Source organism: Mustela putorius, unplaced genomic scaffold (genome assembly GCF_011764305.1).
Source record: "Mustela putorius furo isolate JIRA1106 unplaced genomic scaffold, ASM1176430v1.1 tig00003909_pilon_pilon_pilon, whole genome shotgun sequence".
Classification (NCBI taxonomy): domain Eukaryota; kingdom Metazoa; phylum Chordata; class Mammalia; order Carnivora; family Mustelidae; genus Mustela; species Mustela putorius.
This window is the reverse complement of record NW_025422057.1, coordinates 40,182,409-40,204,068: the sequence shown is the minus strand read 5'-3', so window position 1 is coordinate 40,204,068 and position 21,660 is coordinate 40,182,409. Positions and strand designations below refer to the sequence as shown.

General features: G+C 47.1%; 1 protein-coding gene across 1 annotated transcript in view; it reads right to left on the bottom strand.

The window, feature by feature from the left end:
• VSTM4 (V-set and transmembrane domain containing 4) overlaps positions 1–21,660 on the bottom strand; it is a 97,327-nt gene that overhangs the window by 61,083 nt on the left and 14,584 nt on the right. Inside the window, 1 exon segment of the mRNA XM_045068488.1 lies at positions 7,878–7,946. Within this exon segment, the coding sequence (XP_044924423.1) occupies positions 7,878–7,946 (69 nt within the window).

Here is a 21,660-nt window from a genome sequence, read left to right as displayed (position 1 = left end):
GCTACAAAAGTTGGGTATTCATCCTTTCTGATGGAGGCATAATACTCCATAGTGTATATGGACCACATCTTCCTTATCCATTCATCCATTGAAGGGCATCTTGGTTCTTTCCACAGTTTGGCAACTGTGGCCATTGCTGCTATAAACATTGGGGTACAGATGGCCCTTCTTTTCACTACATCTGTATCTTTGGGGTAAATACCCAGGACTGCAATGGCAGGGTCATAGGGGAGTTCTATTTTTAATTTCTTGAGGAATCTCCACACTGTTCTTCTCCAAAGAGGCTGCACCAACTTGCATTCCCACCAACAGTGGAAGAGGGTTCCCCTTTCTCCACATCCCCTCCAACACATGTTGTTTCCTGTCTTGCTAATTTTGGCCATTCTAACTGGTGTAAGGTGATATCTCAATGTAGTTTTAATTTGAATCTCCCTGACGGCTAGTGATGAACATTTTTTCATGTGTCTGATAGCCATTTGTATGTCTTTATTGGAGAAGTGTCTGTCCATATCTTCTGCCCATTTTTTGATATGATTTTCTGTTTTGTGTGTGTTGAGTTTGAGGAGTTCATTATAGATCCTGGATATCACCCTTTTGTCTGTACTGTCATTTGCAAATATCTTCTCCCATTCCGTGGGTTGCCTCTTTGTTTTCTTGACTGTTTCCTTGAACTACAGAACACTCATGAAAGAAATTGAAGAAGACACAAAAAGATGGAAGACCATTCTATGCTCTTGGATCGGAAGAATAAACATTGTTAAAATGTCTATACTGCCTAGAGCAATCTATACTTTTAATGCTATTCCGATCAAAATTCCACCAGTATTCTTCAAAGAGCTGGAGCAAATAATCCTAAAATTTGTATGGAATCAGAAGAGACCCCAAATCGCTAAGGAAATGTTGAAAAACAAAAATAAAATGGGGGGTATCACGTTACCTGATTTCAAGCTTTACTACAAAGCTGTGATCACCAAGACAGCATGGTACTGGCATAAAAACAGACACATAGACCAGTGGAACAGAGTAGAGAGCCCAGATATGGACCCTCAACTCTATGGTCATATAATCTTCGACAAAACAGGAAAAAATATACAGTGGAAAAAAGACAGTCTCTTCAATAAATGGTGCTGGGAAAACTGGGCAGCTATATGTAGAAGAATGAAACTCGACCAGTCTCTTACACTGTACACAAAGATAAACTCAAAATGGATAAAAGACCTCAACGTGAGACAGGAATCCATCAGAATCCTAGAGGAGAACATAGGCAGTAATCTCTTTGATATCAGCCACAGCAACTTCTTTCAAGATATGTCTCCAAAGGCAAAGGAAACAAAAGCGAAGATGAACTTTTGGGACTTCATCAAAATCAAAAGCTTCTGCACAGCCAAGGAAACAGTCAAGAAAATCAAATTAGGTTTTTAAGATGAAGTTCCTAGAAGTGGAATTGCTGAGTCAAAAGGAATGCACCTTTGTAAAGCCCTTGGGACCTGGAGAAGCAGGTAGTTAAGTGTCCAAATGGAAAAAGCAAGCATGCTGGGAGTGGCAGGGGGGAACGCTGCCTTCCACAGAGAGCTGGAGATGCAGGTACGGCCATGGTCAGTGAGAGAGGAAGCGGGAGGATGGGATGGAATCAAACATCTCAGCCTCCTTTTGACTCTCTCTTCCCTGGCCTACAGCCCAGGAGGCTCAGTGTAGTCTCTGAGCCAGAGTCCACAAGGTCCTCCCGTGGTCTTAGGTTCACTCAACATTTTTGCCTAAGCTAGTCTGAGAAGGTTTCTCTTCATGGAACTTAGGAGCCTGAACTAAAAGCAAAAGAAGTAGAAAGCACAGTAGGATAAGGCTTCAAGGGAAGGGAACACCTGCCCTAACATTTAAGGGAGCAAGAAGTTGGGTAGGAAGAGTTTGCTACAGAGGGAGCTGGGAGCCAGTCACAGAAGCAGAGGAAAACTGAAGTTGAGAGTTCTAGAAGCCAAGAGAGTAGATGTTAAAGATTCTTTAATAGCACCAGGTACTGCTGGAAAACATCCACTGGGTTTTCCTCCTTGGAAGTTACTGGAAAAGTCCTGGGGGAAAGCCAGTTCAGTGGGATGGTGCGGGCTGTGCCTGATGACAAGGGTCGAGGAGTTCAGTGGCATGTGAGGAGTTTGAGACAGAGATAGCAGAAACCCTCTCCTACAACAAAAATCAAAACTGCCTTTCTGTATAGACATCTTGTCTCAGACACGTGGGCTCTGCAGATTCACTCGATGAGAGCTCTGAGTGGTCAGAGTTAGGGGCTCAGGTCTCCGTACAAACAATGAAATTCTGAGAGCTAGAGCAGGGGTCACAGACGAGGATTCACGACAGGATGCAGGGTGGGCCAGAACACGGAGAGCACACAGCCAGTCCCGGATCTACAGGGGTTAAGCAAACTGCTCAGGGACCAGGACTGTGTAGTCATTTCTGGCATGAGAGGATGACAAACAATTCAGCCCCATTGCCAGGCACACAGACGTGGGGCAAAAGAACACAGCATCCACCTCGACAGACTCCAAAGATGAGGGCCTCAGGACCAAAAGGGCAAGGGCGATCAGGCTTCAGTCTCATCCTTCATTGGAGAGACAAACCGTCCCACTGAATGAAGTTTCTGGATCACTGGAGCAGGGCAGCGTCCACCACGAGCTCCCCCTTCACTGGAGCCCCTTCTTTTGTTTGGAAACTGTAGCAATCAAGCAGGGACAAGGTCGTGGTGAGAATCTCCCACAAGCGTCCCCAGAAGCACGCTGTAGACATCTGTGGCCCGCTCTGCCCCGGCAGGAGGCGAGGGGCTCTGAGAGGCCCGAGTTCTGGTTTCAGATCACAGCCTCTACCACGTGGCACGGAGGAGGCTCTCCCCAGGCAGCCCTGGCTGCAGACATAAAACATCTGGCCAGTCCGGAAGGCTCAGCTACACCGCCAAACACTCAGACCCAGGGGCTGGGGACACTGGCCCGCAGGCACCGGCCTCCTGTGTGTGTGTCCCCATAGCCTCAGGAGCAATCACACCTTCTCTCTGTTGCATTCCTGAAGCTCCAGGAACCTGAGCAAGTGTCCCCTTGCAGGAGGAGAAAAGCTCAAACAGAACATCTGAGTTTCTCTGGATGGGGTAGCACCCAAGACCCCAGAGTTCTGAGTTTTTCCCTCTCTTCCAAGAGTTTCTTTTGCTGCATAAAGACAATGCCGTGTTTTATCTACTCAAAACACTGAAACCACCACCCCCAGTTGTCTCTGCAAACAGATAAAACGCTGAGCCATTTCAGCCAGGGTCACAAACACGTAGATGGAGCACCGCCTTGCCACCGAGCGAGCGACAGCAAAGCTGGGCTGAGTTCCGCACAGGTGGCGGCCACTCTGCTCAGGACAGCTGTTCTCGGCCCGGAAGCTCAGGCTGTGCTGCCTTATCTCCCACTTTCCCTTAACTTCCTTCTACACACCTCTCTAATTATAAATGTGGGCTCAAAGGTTTCAAAACCCAGACCAGACCGGGCCAAACAATCCTTGTCTGGAGGCTGAATCCACAGCCTTCAGATCCAAATTGAACAAAACATCTGCACTGAACCGAACCTGGGGTTAGCTTTTCAAACACCACATTTTCTTGTGCCCTCAAAACCATTCTAAAAATCTTTTACGTCCCTCAAACTCATGTGCAGCTTTGTCTTCTGCCACCAGACTTTCAAAGGCACCAATGTCATTTTTAAGCTCTGTTACAAGCTGCCATGCAGAAAATGTCCCTCCTGCCCCAGCCCAGGCCTCCCCGAAGCAGATGGTGGGGCTGGCAGGCTGGAGGGACACTCACGCGGCAGGGAGGCAGAGGGTGGGGTGCCAGAGCTAGTGCCAGAGCCCCCTTCCCAGAACACCAAGCCACCGCAGGGCAGGCCCAGCAGAGAGGCCCCAGCCACAGGCAGGCAGCACCTGTTGCTGGGCAACGCGGAGGCCAGCTGGGATATTCGGCCTCTCTGAAACCCGGCGGCCCCAGCATGTCTCCGCGCAGTGAAGGACGCCACTCTCCCAGACCGCTGACTCCAGAAAGTCCATGTCCGTCCCTACTCTTCCAGGGAAAATGCAAACGCCAGGATCTCGGATCTGTGCAGGCAACCTGAGCAACAGGCCTGAGGGATTTTAACTCACTGCCGCATTTCACCAAGCGGTCTGACAATGCTGGGTTTTGTCCTGCGGGCATGTGGCCCACTGAGCGGAGCCCCAGGAGACGGCCATCCCTCATCAGCTCTCCCATCCAGGAACAAAAGGGCAAAGGCCCGGCATCAGGCGCCAGGGAGTTTCATCTGTACCCCTGGCCTCACTGACACCATGGCTGGGTTAAGAAAGCAAAACACAAGGCCACTGCTGCTGGAATCACAGGGAAAGAAGGTTCTAGAAACAGCTGCTCTGCGGCATTAGACAGTGCAAGGACTCTAGCTCTTTTCTGAAGGGACCTAATTCTCTGTGTGGAAAAGGAAGCCCACCCTGGGCTACGGATTTTGTGTAGAGAGCTAGGTTAAGAGTGACCCTAAGAGTCAAGAGCTACATGTGAATTACCAAGTACCATCAATTACACGCTCGTTTTAGCACGCTGAGGATGCTGCAAGGCAGGTTGGGACCACGTGCTGCAATCTTCCCAGATATAAGGAGTCTTGTTTTTTGTACCACAGATTTTTTTTTTTTTTTAGATTTTATTCATTTGTTTGAGGGAGAGAAAGAGAAAGAGTGTGTGTGTATGTGTGTGTGTGTGTATGTGTGTGTGTGTGTGTGTGTGTGTGTGAGCAGGGGCAGAGGCAGAGGGAGAAGCAGACTCCCTGCTGAGCCCAATACGGGGCTCTATTCCAGGACCCCGAAAACATGACCTGAGCCAAAAGCTTAACTGACCCCCACCCCCGTACTACTGGTTATTTCTAAATACAGTCCTCAGACCATTTGCACTGGGGAAACACCCTGGGCCCCAGTACAAATGTTTTGCTCCCTTCCTAACTGCAATAATCAGATTCTCGGTGGGGAGCCCAGAATCCGGGTCACTAACAACCCCCCAGGAGATCCTTATGCATCTGATGATAAACAAGGTTCCCGATGTCACAGCTGCCAACGACCTACCTTAGGGATGCCCTGGATGTCTCCATACGTCTCCCTCACCATTGGGCCTCGGTCATGGAGCATCTCCCCGAAATATGGAGTAAATCAATTGTTTTTTTTTCTACTGCTTCACTCCATGAAGTAAAGATCCTTTCATCTCCTTGCTAACAAATAGGCATTCCCTGAATGAAAAGCTGGGGTGGGTGGGGGGACACCTGGGTGGCTCAGTGGGTTAAAGCCTCTGCCTTTGGCTCAGATCATGGTCTCGGGGTCCTGGGATCAAGCCCCACATGGAGCTCTCTGCTCCACAGGGAGCCTTGCTTACCCCTCCCCTCTCTCTCTGCCTGCCTCTCTGCCTGCTTGTGATCTCTGTCTGTCAAATAAATAAGTAATCTTAAAAAAAAAAAAAAAGAAAAAGAAAAGAAAAGGCAGGGAATACAAGGAATCGCCACTGAATGAAAGAGCAGTCTCACAAAGAAAAAGTTTTATGGCAAAACAATGAATCTCAGTCTCTTATCTGGGTGATACTCCCTGGTTGCAAATAATGTTCACAACTGTGATTACATTTTTCTAAGAGAGAAAGTGCCTCCATCCACTGCTTTTAACTGGCTATCGGAAGAGGAAGAGGTGGGTCTGGATCCCAGTGCCCCCTCCCATGGGGCGCGATCTCCTTGCAGCACATCTCTGAGCTAACGAAAGGTGAGGGGAACCCCCAAGGCACACACGTCTCCCGAGATCTGTTCAGCTAGGGGATTCATCACCTATAAATGCCATGCCTTCCCTAAATGTAATCCTTCGGGAGTTCCTGATCACCTTTTGACATTCATCAGTTTTTCACTGACCAAAGGCTCTGCCCAGAACTCACAAAGGACATTCCTTCATTGCTTCTGGTCATAATCCTCCCCCTCACTTTGTGATCATAATTCCTGTGAACTCTCCTCACTCTCAGTAAGGCAAGGTTTCTCAGCCTCGGCACTCTTGACATTTGGGGCCAGAGACTTCCTTGTTGTGGGGAGCTGACCTACGTGGGCATTCCTAGGACGTTTAGCAGCACCTCTGGCCTCTACCCCGTAGAAGCCAAGTGCATCGAAAGCCTACTTGTGGCAACTAAAAATATATCCATAACTGGCAAATGTACCCTGGAGGGGTCCAACCCCCTCGAACCCCAGTGCAGCAGAATCCCCCCCGGAGGTCTTGTGAAAACCGAGACTCCTGGGCACCACCCCTAGTGTTTCTGATCTTGCGCATGAAGGGAGGACCCGACACTGTGCCTTTGTATCAGGCTCCCAGGTAATGCTGCTGCTGCTGGCCTGGGACCAGCCAGGGTTCCTGCTGGGAGCACCTGGAGAGCTTTGAACCAGTTCCAGTTCAATCAGAATGTCCAGAGACGTGGTCCAGGCATCAGTGTTTTTAAAGCTCCCCAGGGGACTCTAACATAGGTTGAAAACCACTTGCTGAAGGTTCTCAACCTATTTCTAGAATCCCAAACTCTGTAAGAAACTGGAGATAAAATTTGCCACGGTAGGGGTACATTTCATTTGTACAGTACTTGAAGATCCCTCCCTAAAATCACTTAGGAGTAAGAATTCTGGAGCTTGGGGCTTTCTCTCTACTCTTTCAAAACCCATGGGCTGATACCAACAGGATTCCCACCTTACCCTCGTTCTCGTTCTCTCTCTCTCTCTCTCTCTCTCTCTATATATATATATATATATAGTTTTGGGGTTTTTTCAAAAGATTCTACTTACTTTTTTTAGAGAGAGCGCATGAGTGGGTGAGGGGCAGAGGGAAAGGGAGAGGGACAAGCAGACTCTGAGCTGAATTTAATGTGGGGCTCGATCTCACGACCCTGAGCAGAAATAAAGAGTCAAGAGTCGACACTTAACCGACTGAGCCACCCAGGGGTCCCCTCCTACCCTTCTCTTGAGTAAATTTAAGATAAGAAAACAATTTAAGGGACACCTGAGTGGCTCACTCGGTTATCATGATCCTGGAGTCCTGAGTTCAAGTGCTGCATCAGGCTCCCTGCTCGGTGGGGAGTCTGCTTCTCCCTCTCCCTCTGCTCATGTTCTCTCTCTCTCTCTCAAATAAATTAATTTAAAAAATAAAGAAAACAACTTGATGTCATAGCACAACTAAGAAGTCAGGATCCTTTTTGTTGGTTAAATGCAATAGGAAGCTACTCAAATAAGAGGGATGGAAGCTCTCAGCAGAAGGTGGGAAGAGAAGGGACAAAAGCAGGGAAGAAATGTGTTTTGTTTCACAGAACCAACAGTTCCAGCCTAGGAGACGCCCAATGAGGTATTTCACCAGAGACTCACCTGCTCGGGGTGTCTCCACTAACAGCCCGCATGGGAGCCAGGTGAGCCAGGCTGAGGCTGAGGACCTCAAGTTACCTTTAGCTCATTATGCTAACATCACATCCTATGGGCAGAATGTTCTGCCATTTTTTAGAACGTACGAGGCACATAGTAGCGTGCTGACGTGCTAGACATGCGCGACTCATCCAACCGTACCAATGGCAGCTCCCTGCCCCAGGCCCTAACACACTGAATAAAAGGTTCTTGTACTAACCCCGTGGGGAGATGGGGCTTTGAGAACTATCTCCCTGTCCCCTAACTTGTAACAAGAAATAAAAAGTCCTTCGCTTCCAATATTGGTTGTGTTCAATTTGGTGTATGTACCCCAAGTGGTGACCCCTCCTTGAGTTTGGTGATGCTTTCTTCCCATTTTATTCCTTTCTTATTCTCTAAAAGAGAGGGGCATCTTATAATAAAGAAACATGCAAGGTCTACCTTCAAAAAATGCCCAGGTCTCTTTCTTTTTCTCAAAGGATGAATCTTCAGAAGCTTTGAGGGAAATCACTGTAAGACAAAAAGAGAAACGGCACAGCGTGAAGTGCAGTAGTTTACGGACCCGGCCCACACTGTGATCCAAAATAATACCATATGGTGTGAGCGGCCCTGACATTTACAGAGCCATTTTCTCATTTGCAGAACCACATTTAATTATCACAACTCACACATGAGGGAGAGGTACAACGCCTGACACACCACACTGGAGGCTCCAGCGGGGGGAAAGTAGGTTGTCTTTGTTTAAAAGCCAATAAATGACAAAGCTGGGACTGAACACAGTAGAAGTCCCACTTGCCCCACATACTTGTCAACTACAGAGTTCCCCAGTTGGAATTCTAAGAACCAAAACGTTTATTTGACCATATTAGTGGACATCTTTCTAAGTATGATGCACTTGACTCCTCCTAGACAGAGGAGCCTGAAGTCATTTGATGGCCCAGGGTCTGGGTTCTGAGCATCACTCTGTACCAGACAGTCATGCACAGCAGGCGGCATCTGATTGAGATTATTTTGTTCACTTTTAGTTATAGTTGGTCACTGAACTTACTGAGCCTGCTCCCAACAGTCAGGGAACAGAACTGAGCTATACAGTGTAAAACTTTGAATATTCCACAAAAGAGGCTGGAAGCACGGAAGGGTTCCATGCATAAGGGTAATTTAATCATGGGTAAAAAAATTAAGCTGACCAAAAAAAGCAAAATGTGAAGGAATGAGATCACTGTCCGATAGAACTTTCCAGGATGAAGGAAATGGCCGCCCATGGCTAATTGAGAATGTGAAGTGTGGCTGGTCCACATGGGCCTGAGGAATTGAATTTTTAATTTTATTTTAATTAAAATAAAAAGGCCTGTGGCTACCTCACTGGAGAGTTCTAGAGAAGAAAATCTAGCACCTGAATAGAAAGACAAAGGAGGTTGGAATGGAGATTGAATCAGAGAGGTAAGGCCTATGGCAGAGATCGTCTGAAACTCTATTTACTGTCCCTCCAAAAAACTTTTGTATTATGTTGTCATGAATTTCAATCTGAATTTTCACCTTTTTACTTCTCTAGGCCTTATACTGGGTATTTCTTATTGACCCATCTTGCAGATCGCCAGTCTTCCCATGTGATAAAATCGTCTATTAACTCATTTTTATATTTAATTAATTTATTCATGTTTATAAATCCCAGCTCCCGACAAATTTCTCCAGCTTGTCACCTAATTTTGCAACCATATTAATCACATTACTTTAATGCATGTGCCTGATAACTTTCATATCTGCATCACCCGTAGACGTATTTCCGTTATCTATCTTTGCTTTTGATCATGTCCCTTGCTGTATCTTAGCACTTTCTTTTAGTTAAATGCCAGATATTTTATATAGAAAACTTTAGAAAACTAAGCAAGATTTTATCTTCCGGGGTCTCTGGCAGGCTCAGTGGATAGAGTGTGCAACTCTTGATCTCAGGGTTGTGAGTTCAAGTTCCACATTGGGTGTAAAGCTTACTTAAAAATAAGATCTTAGACATTTTTTACTTAAAAATAAAATCTTAAACACTTTTTAAATTTTCCTGGTAATTGGTAAAAGTGGAGAGAACATCTAATCCAATCAGGATTTTAACTGCCTGGAGTCTGGGTTTCAGTTTTATATAGTCTAGACTATCTTTGGCTTGCCCTTACTTAAGGGATCCTCAGTGAGAAGCCTAGAGTATCAACCAGGGCCCTTCCAATTGTTAAAATTGCCAAAAGTTATGCTTGCCTCTCAAGCATCCTGACTGACACTCTCTGTATAGCTTCTCTTAACTGCTTAAGTATGACAGAATTTCTCAAAGAGTTAGGTGTCTCCAACATTTGGGGTCACTAACTACTCTTCCCTATGCTCTATTTAGATAGTCCTTCAGAGACAAATAAGGGTAGCTGAAATGCATATAATTGTGCAATACAAATGTATTTATGATAAATAAGGGTGTAATTGCTACAGAAATCTACATTTCTTTTTTCCTACTTTCTAATTGCTCTCAGAAGGCAGACTTTGATCTGCTATAAGCTAGTCTGCCACTACTGAAGAACTCTCCCATTAGAACCTAAATTCCTTAAAATGTATCTTCTATCTCTATATCCCCATCACTTGGTAGACTGCCTGGCAGCTAGTTAGTGCCTAGTAAATAAATGGATAATCCATTTCTTTCTGAGTCCACGAAGTAAGCATTCTGGCCCTCCAGGAATGATTTCTTGGTCTTGTATATAATATTCAACAAGTCACATAATTTGCCCATCATCATCCTGCTTAATTTCCCCACCCACAGCTGACTGCCAGTGCAATCAATCAATTCTTCCTTCAAGAAGTTAAACTAAGAAACATAGTATATAATGGTTGTTGTGGGCCCTGGGTTGAAGGAGCCTGTGGACTTCTGGGCGGCAGCCATGTTGGAAACACAGGCAAGTGGAACAGAGCGGGGGCAGAACCTGCAAGGGGACACAAAGTGAGAGGACTCGTGGGGCTGAGGGCTTGATCTTGCTGGAGCTCTAGGCCCCAAGAAGGCTGATGTAATGTGGCTGCTATCCTTGCATTTTATGAGCTCCATATCCTTAAATCTATCCCTGCTTTTCTTCTGAATTAGCTTGAAAGGGCTTTCATAACTTCAACAAATTGAGCAGAGGCTAGGAGTACCCTAAAGAGACACAAAGAAAGCCGAAAGGAAAGAGAGATGATCTCCAAGGACCTGAGTTTTCAGGAGATCCAGCATGCCCATGATCTTCCAGAGCCCTGCCCCTCCAAATGTGGCCCACAGCCAAGCAGGGCAGTGTCACCTGGGGTCTTGTTAAAAGTGCAGAATCCCAGGGTCCTCAAGCCAGACCTACTGGACCAGAATCTGCTTTTAAACCAGATACCCTGGATCAATCATATGAACTTTAAAGTTTGAGATGCACTAATAAACCTCGGGTTAAAAAACAAACAAAAAACAAAACAAAACAAGTTGCCATTTACTGGTTGTGTAACCTTGGGCAAGGTGCTCGATTTCCCAGTGCCTCAGTTTCACAAATAGGGATGACAAATGCCTGCTCTTAAAGGACATGTGAGTCAAACACGTTAATATATGTGAAGTGCTTAGAACAGGGCCCAAGATGGAGTGAGCCATTTTTATCTGCAACAGTGTTAGCTCCATTAGAAAAGGGATTTTTGTCTGTTTTTTTTTTTTTTCCTGGCTCAAATTCCTGCACCTGATTCCAGCACCATCCTTTGTTGTCAGTCCTTTGTTTCACTGTGTGAATCTTCAGTCGCCCAAATGGTCCCCAAGAAAAGGTTCCTTGTCCTTGTCACTAAATGCCTACAGCTCAAAAGGGCTGCTACTGTCCTAGCAAAGGCAGGCATCTTCGGACAACTTTTTCTTCATTTTTCTTTTTCTTTTTCTTTTTTTTCCACAGAAATTATGGGTCCTTGCTGCAGTCAATAACAATGGCTTTGCCTTACTTAGGATACAAGATAACAAGGTCTCCCTAACCAATTTACAGAGACCTGCACTGAAAAAGCCAAAAAACTGGGATTCTAAGCTAACAAGGCTCTAAGCAATGAATTAATGCATGTTCCTCATTTCCCTGCAGCGCAACTGTTTTATGGGAAAATACAGCAAATCTATTTGCATATGATTAGCAACACGGATCATAACTTTATCTGTTCCATAGACTCCTTCTGAGCTTCAGAAATTTGTCCAAGGTTTTGCCATAATGATCTTGTTTCAGCTGCTAATCCCCTGCTATCTCAAAGTGAATTTGATACATTGTCAAACTTTGTGTCTGAGCCCAGACACTGTAAGGAAACAGAGTGCAGGATGGGTGGGTGAAGGGCTTTGCAGTGGACAAGAAGCAGGTCTGCAACTTGAGCAGTGCACCTCCTTCACAGCATGGCTGCACAGGGCAGGCACAGATTTACAGAAGCGAGCCTGGAGACACTGAGTGGAAGAGGCCACTGCAGGGTAGCTACAGAGGAGGATAAAATGCTTCAAGGAAACATTCTGCTTCACCAAGCAGAGTGGCAAATTTTCTAAACACAGGTTATTTACTCTGATCAAAGACTTTTAGAAATAAAATGACCGCTTCTTGATCATCCAACACTTGTAATGGCTTTGGATGAATTAAGCCATCAGAAGGCTTCAGACTTTCAAACAAGATTCAATAAATCTATCACTTTCAACTGCGTTTGCCTCACCTGGTGATCCCAGCTGGACTCCCAGACAACTGGGAAGAAGGCAACAAGCATGCTTTCATACCCAAAGTGCTGGCTTTTTCTAAGTATCAATCAGCTCAGGGGAGCTGAATGTCCTCACACATCCTGATAGTTACCTAAGATTGGGGGAGTTCCCAGCTCAATCCCTCCAAGATAAGAATTCACATGCATTCAATCAGCCTTTTAACCAATGGGTTGTCTTATAGGGTCATGAAAGGGAATGGGGTGTTCATCCTCTGTGCTGGGATTCTGAGGTCCGGAGGAGGAATAGCACTTCCGTCCCTTCCCAGAATGGAGCGTGTTACTTGAGTATTCCTGCCTGGCCTTCTCTTCCCTCCTACATCCACTCAACCTCCTACTTCCCCAGGCAAGGGGGCTGGGGAGGAGTCCCTAATTCAGGCGAGCTTCTGACACACTGCCCCTCTCTGGGTGGAGGAATGAGGTCAAGCCCCTGCTGAAGGCAGTCTCGGTCTTGTACACGTTCTGAGACTGTGCTCTCAGCAAACAGCTGACGAGGGGATGGGCAGTGTGCGCCCCCTCGGGAAGGTCTCATTATCCCGGCTGCTGGGAGTGATGCCAACCCTGCTTCCCGGGGAGTTCTGTCTGTGGCCACTCAGGTGCACGCTCCTCTTTCATCCTACCTGCAAGGACCACCTCCAGCCATGAGGTTGGGGGCCCCGGGCCACCCTGCTGGGCCTGGGCGAGGCTCCCGAGGAGCAGTGCAACTGATCAGGAAAGCAAAAGGAAGTCCAATTAGACCTTAGCAGCAGACCACTTTTCTTAGGATAAAGTGAGCATTTTTATCTCTGTCTGATTTGGGCTCATTTTTCGATCGGTTTGGGTTCACAGTAGAGAAAACAAGAGCACTCAAAGATAGGTCATCCACTGACCTACGGACTGCTTTACAATTTTAGGGACCCCGGTGCCCAGTGGACAGAGCCTGTGCGACCTCCCCGTGAGGTGTGGGCAGGGATGACGGAGCTGCAGACTGTCTGGGGGCCTCTAGCCAAGACGGCAGAAATCAGATGAATCTCAAAAGGAGCAAGTCGTGAGATTCACCCTATCTTGGCCGCTCTGGGAAGAACTGGTTGGAAGTGGCCACCGGATCAAACAGTCTGGAAGAACGCAGCCCAGAGGCACCCAAACTGATCCTATCAGCCTCCTGTCTGGAAAAAGCAGGTTGGAAAGAAAGAATCTTAGTCAAGCCCCCTGCGATGAGACCCGTGGGGAAACCATCACTCAAAGAGGTGTGAAAACTGAGAGCCTTGATTGCTAACTTGGACAGAATGTCCTGCCAACTCCCCTGGGGAGGACAGTTTCACAGGCTGTGGCAGACTGTGTCCCCAAGCCCCTGAGACAATGCCCTCCTGGCTGAGGGGCTCCCATCCCCCCTCCTGGTCTTCTTTCCACAGATCATACTGATACCCTTCTCTGGACCTGCACTGACCCCATCATCCACAGAACAGGTCACTGACAATTTTTAGGGGCCTTGGAAAGGCTCCCTTTCTTCCAAAACTCTTTCTCATCGGCTCTCCCTGTGTCCCCAGTTCCTTTAACAAAAGATCCTACAATTAAAGCAGCTTAAATTGGAACCATGGGTTACATCCAAAGGAAGGTGCACAGCACATTTCTGATAGGGAAGGCCTTCTGGAATGCAGATATTGATGGAGAGGAGCGTAGAAGGGTCCCCGGCTCAGCCAGAGGTCTGAGAAGGCTGCAGGGACACCGCACAGGCCAGCCTGAGTTCAAGAGACGTACCTTCGCCTTTCTAGTCCCACTGTTCTTTAGGCTGGGCTTAAGCATTCTCTCGGATTACATACACAGATTTTAATCATAGAGAATGTTACCTTTATTTAGTGCCCAAAGACCAAGATTTCTAAAACTTTGGTGTGTAGGGGAATTCACTGGGACTCTTGCTAGAATGAACATTCCCAAGCATCACCCCTAAGCTTCTGATGAGAAATTTGGGGCTGGCTTAGGAATGTGCACAATTGGGAAGCACGACATTCAAGAAAGCCCGAGGCTCGGGGTCTCGGGATTCCGCTTAGAGAAGCCCGGCCTAGCACGCTCTGAGTAGAGAGGTGAGCACAGAGTGCAAGGAGACATGGGAGACAGGATTCAAGTCACCAGGAGCCAGACCCGGGGCCTCCGTCGCTTGTCCAGTCCAGGGCAGGGTCTGGAGCTCAAAACTCAAATAATGCCTCTCTCCCTTTCATCCAGGAAAAAGAAAAGTAACAGCAAAACCTAAGGAGTAAGCCTATCACATGAGTGTTGTTTACAAAAAACTCCAAACAGGCCCCTTTAAATAGCATGTCTCAGGACAAAAGAACACAGTTTTTAAGGAAGTTACTTTCTAAAGAACAGACCGTCTGTAACGACTGATGTGTCTCCCCAAATGTCTGACTCAAACTTGGAAACTGGAGAGAATGTGAGCGAGGGACACCGTGCTCCAACGGTGACCTGGTATTTCATGCTCTCCATCCCTGCACACTGTGTTGCCTTAGAAAGCATCACTGTGCCCCACGCCTTCATGTTGTTATCCACCACCCCCAGCTGGACTGCACCTGTCTTCCTCACTTCTCAGAATCCTTCTGGGCCCACTGTAAGTCACGGTTACTTTGAACAAACAAATGAATGGAATGAGCATGAGCATTGGTATCAGTGGGTCAAGACCGCCTGAAAGGAACTTGGTCCTGGGATGATGACACTGTTACATTCTGGAAGGCTGGGAAGAGAGGCCAGGGAGGGACCCATCCTAGCCAGTCACCTCCCTTTGTCTGGAAGCCCTGCCCCCAAAGCAGTGAGAATGCACCAGTACACCGGGCCATTAAGCCTGACTTCTCTGCAAAGTTTGGGCCCAGGAGTTACGTACTGTGTGTCTGCTATGATTAATCCTATGGCCTTTGAGTTCTTAGTTCATTACAGAATGGAAGCAGAAAGACCCAAGATCTTAAGCAGAAGGCAATTCTTAAGCTCACGGAAACTGAAAGGAGAGGGACAGCCAACCCTGGTCCCTGGCATGTAGATCTCACTGACTGGCTCCCAGGGGCTGCAGGAATCCACACAGCAGACACTGCCCTGCCTCAGTTTCCTTAAGCAGCATCTTGCACAGATCAGTAAGAGGGAAAATCAGAGGAGACCAGAAGAGGTTGGTGATATGAAATACGCACAAAGAAAGATCCTTAGGAGCACCTGGGTGGCTCAGTGGGTTAAAGTTTCTGCCTTCGGCTCAGGTCATGATCCCAGGGTCCTGGGATCAAGCCCCACATCAGGCTCTCTGCTCAGCAGGGAGCCTGCTTACCCCTCCCCTCTCTTTCTGCCTGCCTCTCTGCCTACTTATGATCTCTGTCAAATAAATAAATAAAATCTAAAAGAAAGAAAGAAAGAAAGAAAATCCTTAAAGAAAATAAAGAGGCGGCAACACATTTGCTGCAAATTCAAAAATGCATACACTCAGTTCACAGTTCCTTCTTATTCAACGAGGGACAGTTTTCCAAGGAAAAAACTGTTAAAAATGTAGCTGTGTCGCCACTCTTTATAACTGGATCAGCATTCTCAGGGAAGGCAGGGGCAGCCCCAGGGACACACAGAGACTTTCTCTGTCTCTGACCTTCGGAAGTTCGCCTATTGCTTCACTTCCCCCTTGTGTCTCCAAGATTCAGGCTAAAGGCAGTCTCTCTTGGGGCTCAGACAAAGCCATGCATGCGAGTAAGACCTCCGAGTGACCTACAGGGAGCAGCTGATGAGAAACGGAAAAGTTCCAGTGCATCTATTTCAGGCCACGCTTTTTTTTCGCATCCACTGTAAGACAAATTTTAAAACACAAAGGAAAGCAAAAGAGCAAACAAGCCAACAACCGAAGACCCGGATTAAATAGACTTCCCATTATGACAAGGCAGTTGGAAAAGAAGGTCGCCTTGGGAGATGGAATCTGCTACAGAATACAAAGGCCCAGTGTATGACCCCAAAAGCCATTAGGAAACGCTGAAATGTAGGGCTTGGGAATGGGCGCTCCAGATACAAGTCCGGGTCTACATACTTGCTTGCTTCCACCTTCCACTCCTTGTTGCCTTTAATTAAAATGGCATTTTACCAAAGAGCCTGGGTCACTCATTCTTTCTTTCTTCCCCACCCTCCCCCCACCCCCATCCCCCACCAAAATACAATCACGGAGCCCTTCTATGAACCATGACCTGTGTCAGGTATGAGGATGCATTTCAGAAGAATCTGGCAGGGTCCCTGGAATCGAGGTTATCCCTAGCTAGGTGCACCATGCCGACCTCAGCTCCTACCATGACCCCCCCCCCGCCCCGGCCCCGTCTGGCCCTCACCAACCACAAACATGCAGCCAGCTCTAGCAAGTCGTCTGCATACTCCTCTTCCCTCTGGTCTAACCTTTGCTCAGTCTGTTTTTTCTCTTGACATGGCATGGACCACAGCTGTCCTGGTCCCCCTCACCCTGTGGCGCAGTAGAATCCTACAACCTCCAGGTGACCTTCTCATTTCCCCTGAGAATATATCCTTGTCTCTCCTTTACTCACATGTCAGTGTCACCCTCGTCTATGGCCTGTTCACACTTTTTCTTAGCTATCTCCATAACATCTCTCAGATCCATACTCTTATCTACGTGTTCCCCCTCCAGATGGCGAGGCTGGGCCCAGAGAAGGGGATCAGACCTCCCCACCCATTCCTCTCTTTAAGGTAGGCACAGCGATAATGGGCTCGTAACCCGGGGCTTAATACATGTGTGTTCAGTTTGATTTCAGTCTCTTCAATTCTTCCAAGACCATGGCAGTCGGAGTGAGGGTAGGCACACTGAAGAATTGTTTCAAGCGTAGTTTAAATTACACTCCTGTTGTCAATTTGTCCCCTTTGAGGATCTGGACCTGTTGACGCTTTCAACATCTTGATATGTGCTTGCTTAATTAAGCAGTAACACTAAATGTTTAGTAAATCTCACTCCTAATTATCTGCTCCGTGTCTCCAGTGAAAAAGGAATTATTTAATTTCTTCCCCTGAAACTTGAAATATGGGTTCCCTGGGGTAGTACTTTCAGATCCAATTATTAAATTCCCTCTAACATTTTGGGGTTAAGTAGTCAAATAAGAAATTGTAATTTCATCTTTGCCCCCAAACACTTTTAGGGTAACAGAGTTTTCCATTTGCTTTGTTCACTCCCTACATTTAAAGCTTATTTATATAATCTTGAGTCACATAGCCATTTGGCTTATTAAAATATGTTGTTTGGGGTCAGACTGAGATACTGATTAAATTGCAGGGGACAGCCTTTGCAAATTGCTTCTATTATTAGCGTTTTCACTGTTAATGAAGACATCTCCATCTGAAAGTATGCAGATTCATTTTGGCTCAGAGTATCAGTCGGCCTCTGAGTCTGTGGGTGGCAGGACTGGGCTGAAAAGCCATCCAGGGTAACTTTTTATGAGGTCTGGGGAATTAAATTTGCTGTCCCTTAAGACCTCACCGGGCAGCTTCATCTCCCCATTGGGTAGTACCCCCAAACTTCTACTCATACTCTTTCATTTCCATTCTGATCAGTTGTTTGGCCAACTGCAACATTTTTAAATCATAGTGCTGGGTACAAGGCACTCAGGACTCCACCTCCCTGCTATCCCTGGGGTCAGGCAGGACCTTACCTTGTTCTTCACTTCATGGTGTCTCACCCACACTGAGGCCCGCATCTGCATCTCACCTGCTCATGATGAATGAGCAAGAAGATGTTACCTACACATGACTGTCATTGGAGCAGAAGACACAAGGCTCACAGGGCCCCTGGGGATCGAGGTGACTGCAGCTGGTCCTCACCTAGACACTGTGCTTCTCTGAATATCCCACATACTGACCTTCTGAGGCTCCGGGCAGAAAGCTACTGTACTTTCTCCCTCCAGTGCTGCCTTCTACTAAGAATATTCTGCTTTGTCTAGACGGCCAATGGGCTGGTCTGGAGGTGTTTGAATCAACACCGACCCAAACTAGCTCTTTCTGTTGCCCCAAATGTTGACTCCATCCCACCCCTGCCTTTAGACATTCTCCCTCCTCCCCACCCCCCATGGTTTTAGCTGCCTGACTCAGAAATCAGTTCTCACTAGCCAGATCAGATAGGGACGTCAGCTCCTCATGCTTGTGTACTTACCAGACAGGGTGGCCTCCAGCCATCTTACTCTCAAACCTAAATGCCTCCTATGGACCAGCTGGGCACCACCCTGCTCATACTACTGAGACAGACCTCTGCGTGCCATCCCAAGCTCTCTTTCTTGCCCACACCCAGTCGGTTACTAAAGACTTCCCATCTGACCTCTCCACGTCCCTCTGTTCCTCCTGCCAAATGTCATCCTCTATCATTCCAAGCCTGGGCAGCTACAGAAGGCTGCCTCCTCCTCCTCTAGTCTGGTTCTCAAATCCATGCCCTGACCAGCCAACACAGGGATCTGTCAGAAGATTCTAATACTTTCTGGGGTGGGTGATTCTTATCATTTAGAGGAGATTGAGAAGAACAGCCTACAAAATCAAGTGTAAATTCCTTAATAGTCAGGACAAGCCCCTCCACCTTCAGCCCTGCCTGACTCCCCCAGTTATCCACAGCTGCCTCCTCTCCCCAGCTCAGACTCCAGACCCACAGTGATAGCCGGCCCACACGCTGAGATGCCGCCCCCTCCCGTTTACCACTGCAGAAATGGCCCTGCCTTCTCCCCCATCCTTGGGGGCGCTCCCATGTGTTGAATGAATGCCCGGTGCACACCGTGTTTATTGCACATACATTACCCTCTAACATCCTGTTTGTGTATCAGCCACCCCTACAGACAGATCTACCATATGTGTCCCAAGTTTCCAGCAGGGCAGGGACTCAATAAAATGCCCACGGAGTGAAGGGATAAAGGAGCCCACACAGCGCCGCTGAGCACCGCAGCCCACGCGTGATTCCCCGAGGCAGTGTGTTCACTGAGACCTGCAAAGCTTCCTCCGCCGAACGGATCGCATCTCTGGAGGCCGCCACTCATGTCCTCATCACACTCGCCCCTCTCCTCTAGTTTGAGTCGATCCTTCTGAAAATGAGGTTCCCCAAACGTTCTGTTGGAGTCCCCATTAGTCTCACCAGCACAGCGCACACGACACAGCCGCCTTCCTTCTCGGGGGCACCGGGCCACTCTGCACGTGGACGGAAATCAGGCGGTGTCAGCCCTGCAGTGTGGCCCTGCAGAAACGGGGCTCATTCACGGCCCCTGTCACCAAGGTCCTTTCTGCAGAGACAGCCTCTCGGCCTCTCGTGGACCATCCCACCATGCCGGGGCTGCGCTTTCCCCGCATGCATTGCTCTGCGGTTTTCCAAACGGAATCTCACGCTGTTACTTCCCGCCTGTATTTCTGACCTCTCCGGATTCGTTTTTATTATGTTTTTACTCCTCGCTGACATGAAAAACATTTCCCAATTTTGCATCTTCTGTAAAGTTCATTAGGGTGCTGTGTGTGCCTTTTTCAATGTCGTTGATTAAACGATTAAATGAAATCAGACCTAACATTGGCCCTCCTGATTTCCACTGAAAGCTTCTCCAAAGGGTTCCAGTTCCCTGTGTCACTTAGGACTTTTTGATCCGTTTTCTCTGCAGGCAGGTCTTCATGCACAACATTCCTTACCTTTCCTTCCACCTCCGTGTAATAAAAATAACACCATCAGGCTCATCTGATAGGACAACTTCTCCAAAATAAACTGAGCATGGCTCCACGGTCCTCTAGAGGGTCATACATTTTCAATTTTCATTATTTGTCATTTCATTTTGTGCCACTCAGTACCCAACCCTACAGTCAGAAGCCCTCCCTCCCATGATCTCACACAGACATGATTTGCAGATAAGCCCCGATTTGTCAATTCCCTATTCTTCAAAACCCACACTTCTCCATCATGTTTTACTGACACTCACAGTTAAAACATAAAATGGCAAGTTGTGCTTTGCCTCAAATTCATACAACTTACATTTCTTAGCTGCACATTTTCAGCGATGTCTCCGGGGGAAATTGCCATGACAAATCCTTGTGCTAGTGCAGATTTTTTCCCAATAACTTGCTATTTTTTTTTCCAGCACATACACATACTCAAGGACTCACCCCAAATTGGGGGAAACTCAAAAAACTAGAGATCAAAATAAACAAATAACACCACAGCTACTGGGATGCACTGGTTTGGTTTGGTCTTGGGCTTTTTGTTCCTTTTATTACTTGGTATCACATTTATAAAGCATTTTATAAGCACACGGATAGCAAGCCAGACTTTGTAAGGAGCCACCATGTCAGGGACACAGCAGGGATGTGACAGGTTGTGGTTTATGAACAAATCCCTGAACACCCCTTGTAAGTGCATCCCTCCTCCCCTTCAGCAAATTAGATCAAAGCATAAGTGATATGGACTGATGTATGATCACACCCTTGACTCCACTATAACACATATAAACAATTTAAAGATGCTAGACTTCAATCAGCATTCATGAAAATTTAGTTGTGGTGCCACCATGATATCCAGGAGTTTCATGTATTCAGCAAGCTGGCAAGGGAACTTTCCCAGGAATGACCTTTCCAACCGGTAGGCCCACTAGCCATATTTCCATCCCTTTCCTCCTCAGAGGACAGCAACATGTGACCTTTTGTACGTGGTGATCACTCCCAGGTCAGAAAGAACTCCAACTAAGGAAAAATCTGATGTCCTAGAGAACGCTAGAGGCTTTGAGACAGGAATTCTGAGGCACCTGCCTAGAAAAGCATATGATGGGATGAAATTGCCCTAGAACCTAATCTCCTTACAACTGCGGTATTTCAAAACGAAAAGCTCTTTGAATATCCACCTGCCGGTTTGTTCATCTCTTCTCTGAGGCACGACTTTTACAGACCAGGCACTTGCAGAAAACCTCAGCCCCGTCTGATAATCTCTTTCTCTGACCTACTTCGAAGGTGCTGCACTGAATCGGGAAGCCAGAAGCCACAAACTTGAAACAAGCTCCAGGTTGCAACTTTATAACAAGTTTGCTCCTACAAACACCAGACCAGACCAATCAGAGCCACAGTGGACGCCAGCCCTGACCTTTCGATTTTTTCCTCTTGTTATAATGCTAAAAATCATGGCCAGGGATAGAGACTTAACATGCAAATAAAATGTTGCCAACTGCACCTGCGCACCCAAGTCCCTGCATTTCCCTACCTTTACCGTGCGACATATATACATGACGTCACTCCTTTCCTGCCCCAACTCCTTCAGATACTTGCCCAGCCCTAGCTCAGGGAGGAGTCTGGTAGCCCTTTCACTAAGGCTGTCTCCCTCATGCCCAGGCCTGAGCTTACAGTAAAGGCTATCCACATCAACCTTGGCCTGTGTCTGCTTCTACCTGGGAGGGTTAGAGAATCCTAAAGTCAGTAACACCTTGGCTAGAAAAAAAAAAAAATGAATAGGAAAGTTGGCTTTTAAAACTTTAGGCTATCTCTGACAAGTTTCTAGGATGGATTTTATTATTATTAT